The 9,247-nt window shown below is 37.8% G+C and overlaps 1 protein-coding gene across 1 annotated transcript; it reads right to left on the reverse strand.

The window, feature by feature from the left end:
* Nucleotides 1-2,125: 2,125 nt before the first annotated feature.
* Nucleotides 2,126-3,552, reverse strand: LOC138881090 (uncharacterized). Its single transcript, XM_070161291.1, has 2 exons — nucleotides 3,362-3,552; nucleotides 2,126-2,753 (listed from the first exon to the last, which is right to left on the reverse strand). The coding sequence occupies exons 1-2, from the start codon at nucleotides 3,550-3,552 to the stop codon at nucleotides 2,126-2,128; spliced, it is 819 nt and encodes a 272-aa protein (XP_070017392.1).
* Between the last annotated feature and the right edge of the window lie 5,695 nt (nucleotides 3,553-9,247).

The raw sequence follows: 9,247 nt of genomic DNA on the forward strand, positions 1-9,247 counted from the left end.
CAATATAGAAATGACTCCTCTTCTAGAAGAAATTGGGGGGTTCGCCAAATTTCCATGGTATAGTTCGGATCCATTGGTGCTAGAAAATTGTCATGCCCCCACACTCGGGGAGCGCGACCGGTGCTCAACCGAGTGAACCCGGCTAAGCAAGCCTATTAGATTCTTTCTACCCAACTCACTCATGCATTAAGAGAAAACACATTTTCATTAATTAGATATTAAGGGGGTCATCTCATTTCATACTTCTCGCCCGAGACATTAATTAGGTTGTCTCGCCCGATACATTAATTAGGCTGTCTCGCCCGAGACATTACCATTTTCTATCAATCGTCTCATTTCATACTTCTTTCACGTCTTTTAGCTCATCGGCACTAGTGGCCACAATTGATATATCATACTTGGCACTTGGCAGCATTTCATAATTCAAGTTCTTTTCCACATTATCATCATATCAACAACAACAAGGCTTCTCATTCAAGACGTTGATTAGACATGTGAGCAGTTTAGAATCTAAGGCACATAGAGGCTTTTCACACAATTTGGCATAACAATTTTTATTCGAATTCGACCTAAAGTCTAGGCATTTTTAGCACAGATTCCATATCTTTTACACATCCTCAAATGATAAGATGACATGATGAAAGCACAGGAACACATATTGCACATATATATTTTCAATGCAAGCACATTTGGAATAGCAATTTTTATAATGATCAATTTGGGACTTACACCGATTGCATGAACACCAAGGGGGTTCAATTCAAAGAAGAGGGGGTTTTAGCCATACATAATTCTATAGAGCTTCCTTAAATTCTACAATATTCCGAAACTCTTAGCAACTTCAATCTATTTTAGGAATATAACAAGTTAAACCAAAAATTAAAAAGATGATCATGATTCTAGCTCATTTGAGCATATTATCAAATACTAGGTGTGTATTAAGTTTTCAAGACCCTTCTTGTGAAAGATTCCATCATTCCACACCCTTCTTTTTCATTTTTAGCTCACAATCCGCCTACACTCTTTCATCACACATACATGCAAGATAACATTTCCCTTAGCCAAAGATGGTCTTGCTAATTACCCATTTTAGAAGAATTTCAAAATTAGTAGCTAGGGCATAGATTCTTACCTTTAAGGTGAATATTTAGTGAACTTTACTTGATAATCTTCAAGGATTGAGCAAGAATTGAAGAGTAATTTGGTGAAGATAACTTTCTCACTCTAGGACTCTTTCTTTTACTCTAAAGTATCAGAAATATTCTCAAATAAAATATGGCATAGGATTTATTGACATAGGATCGAGTTTAAAAATTAGAAATTAGGAGAACCGACACAGATCTTCGGTCGCGTATGCGGCTGCATAATGCATCTGTGGTCCGCAAAATGGGCTGCACAATGGCCCTCCAGAACTGGAATTTTCTACCTCGGTCTGCGACCAGTCTGCGGTCCGCAGACCTATTATGCGATCGCATAATGCGCCGCAAAACCACAATCGGAAAAATATCGAGGTTGAATATGCGATCAAAGTGTGGCCCGCGAAATAGTTTTGCGGTTACATAATGGGCTGCAAAAATAACATCAAAAATGGCCCAAATGACTGCCTCATTCTACGGCCATTCTGCGACCCGTAAAGTGATTCTGCGGCCGCATAGTGGGCCGCAGAAATGCCCTATTCCGTCAACATTTTTCTTTAACTCCTACAATCTTTAATACATAAGCCTAACTTGACACCATGAAATCCCAGGTTTTTAAGCAAAGTTTTACGGCACCTTACATCCTCCCCCACTTAAGATCATTCTTCCACGAATGAGGGTCAAAGTTCATCTCTAGCACCCAATGTAACTTAATTACCTTGCTACATACCAACAATCCTGAATTTCGACTAACTCCCAAAATTTCCAAAAATTTTGCCAGAGTTTCCTTTGTAACTAGCCTATCCACCTGTCAAAGAACCCTAGAAACACATCCTAACAATATATACACAATCCACTGATGTATCGCAACACAAAATAACACCAACCGTTGCCTTATAAGCAATATATAACCAAAAGGGACACCTTTACATTAATTGAACAAGTGATACAAAATTCATATGCGACAATTTCATAAAAAGATTACATAGCTATTCAAACAAGTAAGGATACTTTTTCTTCATCTCTTCCTTGGCCTCCCAAGTGGCCTCGTCAACCTGTTGGTTCTGCCATAGCACTTTCACGGAGGCAATTTCTTTATTTCTCAACTTTCGGACTTGCCTATCAAGAATGGAAACTAGAATCTCTTCATATGACAGTTCTTCATTAACCTCAATGGTCTCAACTGGCACAATAGCTAATGGATCTCTCACCACCTTCTTCAACATAGACACATGATATACCGGATGTACTAATGACATCTTGGGTGGTAGCTCAAGTTTGTAAGCCATCTGACTGATCTTTTGAATGATTCTATATGACCCAACATACCTCGGACTCAATTTCCCTTTCTTTCCAAACCACATTATATCCTTCATGGGGGAGACCTTCAAGAATACCCAATCATCTTCTTTGATTTCGAAGTCTCTTCGACGGACATCTAAATAGGACTTTTGACGGCTCTGAGCAGTTTTCAATCGCTCCATAATGATCTTAACCTTTTCCATAGGTTGATGCATGAGCTCTGGTCCTATCAATTCAGTTTCCCCAATCTTGAACCACCAAATGGGAGATCTACAGATCCTACCATATAACGCCTCAAATGGTGCAATCTGAATACTAGCATGATAGTTGTTTTTGTAAGCAAATTCTATGAGTGGAAAATGATCATCCTAGCTACCCTTGAAGTCAAGAACACAAGCACGCAACATATCCTCAAGCGTCTGAATAGTCCGCTCTGCCTGCCCGTCAGTCTGTGGATGAAAGGCTATACTAAGATTCACCTGAGTACCCAAACCTTGCTGAAATTTCTTCCAAAAGTTAGCTGTGAACTGTGCTCCTCGATCCGAAATGATAGAAACTGGAGCGCCATGAAACCGGACTATTTTCTTGATATACAACTGAGCATATTATTCCTCTCTGTCGGTAGATTTAAATGGCAAGAATAGTGTCGACTTTGTGAATCGATCCACAATCACCCAAATTGAGTCAAACTTGCGCGGAGTGCACGACAACCATACCAAAAAATCCATATTAATCATTTGCCATTTCCACATTAGAATTTCTATGCTTTGTGCCAACCCTCCGGGCCTCTGATGCTCAGCCTCCACTTGCTGACAATTTGGACATTTTGCCACAAAGTCCGCTACATTCTTTTTATGTCATTCCACCAATAGATTTCCTTGAGATCATGATACATCTTTGTATAACCTGGGTTTATGGAATACCTAGAAGTGTGAGCCTCGGTCATGATTCTTTCTCGGAGATCATCTACATTTGGGACACATAGTCGCCCTTGGTACCGTAGTGTACCATCATCTATGCCAAGAGAAAAAGTTGTGGTCTTGTGTTTATGAATCCCCTCCTTTATTTGTCCCAGCAATGGATAATTGTATTGTTTCTTCTTGACCTCCGCCATAAGCGATGATTCAGCCCTATTCTGAACAATTACCCCTCATTCATTAGAGTCTGCAAGACGAACTCCCAAACTAGCCAACTGGTGAACCTCCCTGGCTAACGGCCTTCGACATGCCTTCAGGTGAGCCAAACTACCCATAGATTTCTGGCTAAGAGCATCCGCTACAATATTGGCTTTCCTTGGATGATATCAAATATCAATGTCGTAATCTTTGAGTAACTCCAGCCATCTCCTTTGCCTCAAATTTAATTCCTTCTGTTTGAAAACATATTGAAGGCTCTTGAGATCTGTGAATACATCTACGTGGACCCCATACAATTATTGGCGCCAAATCTTCAATACAAACACCACTATCGCGAGTTCTAAGTCATATGTTGCGTAGTTCTTTTTAGGATTCTTGATTTTCCTAGAGGCATCAACTATCACCTTACCATGTTGTATCATTAGTGGAACATTTTTATCATATTTTTCTTATATAAGAGGAATTGAGTTCTATGATAATTTTCGTGATATGGTTACAATCTTTTGTGAATACTTGCAACTTGCTCTTCCAAATTATCAACAAAAGACATTATTGAATGAGTGTTCGCATAAGACCTTCTGTTTCAAATGAATAACATCTGCTAGCTTGCGCACACACTCTAATAACATCAACCTGCACGACACTGTATCAAATGTAAGGTAGCATTGTGTTCAGACCTTCCTTGGCCAACCTCTTTCCTCCCTATGTGCCTTATAGAATTTAAGAAACTACTATACTTCCCTTATGAACATTCTCACGATCCCTCGTTACTGTTAAACACCTCCCAAAACACATATCAACACCTTTTATAGATATACAATTCAGGAAGAGTTACTGGCCCGAACAGGGCATTCTCTTAAACTTGAGATCCTTCTAAATTCGACAACAACGACTTTTGATTTTCCTCTTAAGTGTAAGACTTAGTCCACCTGTGTTATTTTTCCCCTCTTGATCGCCCTCTATCATGGGCAATATGTTGGTACCATCTTTTCTTTGTAACTAGAATGTTCATTCCCATTGCATGTTGCTCATAGTGCATAGTTGATAGCCTTATTATGCCACACTCTTGTCTGCCTCCGCTGAACTCGTAGTATCATTGTGCCTGGTTTGTTGAGTTTATCATACCACAACTTCACCACATGTAGCCTCACTTCCTATTGTAATATGTGGACAAGAACTCCCTCTAGATCTTTTAGTTGATATTCAGTATCGCCCAAGTCGGTTGCATTACAGTTAGCCCGTTATACATTCTATTAACACTTGTGCTCTAGGCGGGTCCACCATTCGGATGCGAGTTATTTTATGATAACCATGACCATCTCAATTTATAGATTTTCTTCCCATTTCTTCTCGCCTCATTCTTCCCAATTAGTAAATAGCTATGAACTCTTCCATATGTTACGTGATCTTTTCCCTTAGTTGGGAATTCATCCTGCTCACCCCTCAACACTTCCTGGGATATCCATGGAAAAGTATGCTCATCCGCATAACACTCAGCACTTCCTTGCTTGTAAGATTCTTAGAGGCCCTCCATCAAGTCCAAATGCACTCTTGGGTTATTATATAATCACACTTATTTCTCCCACTCGTTCCTCCTCTCTTAAAGCCTTGAAACTTTAGTTAAATCACAAGTCCATGATTAACCTATTCTTAAAACTTGCAACCCTTCATTTCTGATCTATAGTACTTCCTTTGGTTCCATTGTTCCTAAACCTCTACCAAGTATAAAATCCCTTTACAAACATTACTTTTGGTTTCTAGGATCCTTGACCCTATCATTCACATTGCCACGTATGAAGAATTTACCTTCCTTAAACTTTCATCTTCTTGGGGGTACCATTGGTCTGTCATTAACATATCCTTTCAGAGAATCACGTTACCTATTATAATTTTTCTAGACTACACATGTCTTCAACAAAATATTCAAACATTATAGCTACATGGTCTTACTCTTGTTTCATTGTATTTAATTAGCCTCACTATAGCCCTTCCTCCCCCGCTTGGGGCGAATGTCGCGGATTTCGACACAAGTCTTGATTTAGCAACTTCGGGGACATATGCATATATATATATATATATATATATATTAGGGAGATTCAAGTTTCCATGGTATTAACCTCATAAGTTCTCTACTCTTATTCAGCCACACAGGCTTGGAATTCTAATTCCTCATATCAATATCCTTTAGGAGTGTAATACAACTTCGTACACTTCTGATTCTTATAAAATTTATAGTACAAGGGCTTTCTCATTGTGGGTTCAATTGACTCTCCTTTCATAACTTCTTCTTTCCTGGGGGAGACTTACACTCTCATCATTAATCTCCTGGTCATGCCTTCCGTATATCACGTGCTTATATAATCAATTTTTTTTCTTTTACGCCTTAGGATCATTTATATACTTCACACACTACCCACATGTGTTATTCCAACTTATGTCTCATTTATCAAATCAATGTCTCTTTGCAGATGGATAATCACGTCTAACACATTCCTCAAATAAAAGTATGATCATGGTACTATGTACTTATCCATCCTATATGTCCATACAATTCGTTCAATAAGATAAGTGTGCCATCTCCTTAACATTCATGGCTTTTCCCATTTGTCATACCATATGACAACATTACTTGGAATAGACGAAAGAGCGTTTAAACATACCTTGACTTTCAATGCACAAGTTAGAAGACAATCTTATAGTCAAGTTTTATCGCACGATCTAGAGTGTCGAAGAAGGGTAACATTCCTAAATGTCCATGTAGCCTCCAACTTATAGATGTGGTAGAAACACACCGATAAAAAGGACTCTACTAGACACGGCTCCGAGACATCCTAGGACATTTAAAACCTTAGGTTCTAATACCAAGTTTGTCACGCCCCCACACTTGGGGAGCGCAACCGACGCTCAACCAAGTGAACCCGGCAAAGCAAGCCTATTAGATTCTTTCTACCCAACTCGCTCATGATTTAAAAGAAGACACATTTTCATTAATTAGATATTAAAGGGATCATGAATACAATTCCAGTCACTTCCTTTAGTAACTTCAGTAGTTAATGTTTCAAAATACACACCATTACATAGTATGAAGTGGAACAAAAGAACCAAACATAACATGATTCGTTTGACTTCCCTGCACCCATAGATATAACCCACACTATGTCTACGGAACCTCTAAATAGATACAAAAGAGTACTACAAAAATGCCGGCAACAAGGCCCCGACTATACCTCAAGTACAATACATAAGGAACAAAAAGGGCACAACCTTAGAATGAACAATAACTAGGTGGGAAATGGCCCGGTGCCAGCACGGGCCCAATATTGTGAAATTTGACACTATTATTTTTTATTTAACTTCGTTTTGTTACGAAATTGCAGACAATAAAATTAATACATGAGCATCGAATCACATGAGCAACATCGCATACTAATTGCAAATATTATTTTCATGCATTTTGGAATAAAATTTTCACTCATAGATATTGTATAATTGGCAAATAATACATCCTTTACATTCACCACAACATTTCAAGGATGTTGTATGATGCATTTCCGTGATGTGTTTAGTCTTCTTCTTGCCTTCTCCTTACCTGTTTTTGGCCAAAAAAACACATGTACAATTATGAAGCGATGATCAATTATAAACGCCCATATCTCAAACAAAGAAGATAAGAAAGACATCAGATATCTGTCAAAGTGATGGGTGAAGAATAACAAAGACTATATGGCACCCTCTCAGTATACTTCAACATCCAAAAAATATCTCTATTTATGTATTTTTAATTGAGACTTAACAGCTTGTATTTCAACAGACGACTACAAACTGAACAGGTTCTGACTTTTCTTCTGTGTGTTCTAAAGATGGGAATATAAACACCATAAAGAGACCACCAAAAGTAGCTTCCGTAAGACGTTTATATGTTACACACACTTCCAAATTCTATGTTTTCCCAATCTATCAAGAATTTCAACCATGGCCCGTATATTTAATTTTAAAGAACAAAATGGTAATAGTGTTTGAACCTCACTGCATTCAAGAAGTAACTATATAAGTTACTCGTTGGATTTCTCCTGAACATTTCCCACTAGGTGATTTATATGAATCATTAATTTTCCTTTCATGGAGTTTCTCCCTTATTCATATAATTCCATATTTCAAAAAAAAATATTTTAATTTAAGCAAAACAACTGGCCCTAGTGCTATTTTTACCCAAGGCTGTTCCATTACAATAGGAAATAGATGCGAAGCTATTTATTTATCCAGTTGAGACTGCAACAAAAGATCTTGAACAGGTAACTATATTTCAGCTCACCGAATCAAGAACATAATTGCTTGACTTAGTAAACTTGGAAAGAACCACATACGCCCTTTCCCTCCATATTTTCTACCAAGGAATAGAAAAAAGAGAAGACTCGAACAATTCACTCTGAGAACATACCTTGGAAATAATTTTGAAGACAATTGAAAAGATCTTGAATATTGAAATATTCCACAACTGGGTGGAGCTAGCTCTTTGGCAATGGGTTCGGGTTAGACCCAGTAGCTTTTAGAAGTTTATGGTGCATTTTAATTTGAATTTTATTAAACATTTCAGGGCATATATATCACTCTTAACGAAAAGGTAAGTGCTCTAACATATGTAACGATGTAGGTAAATATCACAACTTTTCATTTCTACCGGTGAAATAGTGGACAAATTAATGATGATTTATTTGATAATATTGGATGATTTTTAGGTAAATATCACAACTTTTTTGCTTAATATATTTTTAAAATAATGTAGTCATTGATATGGAGTAATAAATCATCATTATTTCAAATCTACAACATCTTCATCTTCAAACTGACTCACGGATGATCAATAAGACTTGGCACTCAACCATACAAATTATTCTGAGGTTGGTCCTTTAGCTAATTTCTTGAGTTAGATATATTCACACATTAGACAAATATCATGTGCATTGTATTTGACACCTATAAATAGGTCTGTTGTATTTATCAAGTTATCAACAAATCTCCTCTTTCCTCTTCTTTGAGGCCACGGTTCTGTCATTTGTATGCTTAACCTGGCAATAGTCATTTATCAAGCTCACTGCCTGGAAGTTCTCCAAGATCAGCATTAGTAACATTTCCTTTGATGATCTACTCCTAGATTCCTCTTGTCGTGTGGACCTTGTAGACTTGGTACACATTTTCTTGATCACTTCATAATGTTGGTATCAATCAAAGATGGTTCTTATGCCTGCTTGACTATCTAGACCGACCACCATCCTCATTTGCATTTATTTATCGACTCTTGATAAAGGAAAGAGGAAAACGAAAAGATTAAAGGGAAAGGTCCTCCTTCTGTTTCCACTATCAGGCACGACTAATACGATTTCTTATGGTCATTTTTAGTGACTATTTAAGAACATTGTCCGATTCTTAATAGTTACTGTATTATCAAGTCACCTAGAACTCCTTAAGGGTGATTCCTACGTCTAAATTATTCTCTGCAGTTGGCACTGAAGGCAAGTCAACTTCTAGAGCAAACTAAACTGAGTGAACTACGTTCAAGCATTGCCAGAAGTCTTTCTGAGTTAGAGATGTTCACGGAAGAAGGTGACAATATAGATACACCTATGCGGGAAAGTGCCATCAACAAAAGAATGGAAGTTCTAGTAAGTGCTCCGT

The sequence above is a fragment of the Nicotiana sylvestris genome, chromosome 11, assembly GCF_000393655.2.
Source record: "Nicotiana sylvestris chromosome 11, ASM39365v2, whole genome shotgun sequence".
Taxonomy (NCBI): Eukaryota; Viridiplantae; Streptophyta; class Magnoliopsida; order Solanales; family Solanaceae; genus Nicotiana; species Nicotiana sylvestris.

Excerpts from the sequence above, each read along its gene's own strand:
- LOC138881090 (XM_070161291.1), bottom strand. The coding sequence starts at position 3,552 with ATGGCGGAGGTCAAGAAGAAACAATACAATTATCCATTGCTGGGACAA. Across the intron at positions 2,754-3,361 it reads ACCGAGGCTCACACTTCTAG|TATTCAGATTGCACCATTTG; the intron begins GTATTCCATAAA and ends CTATCATGCTAG.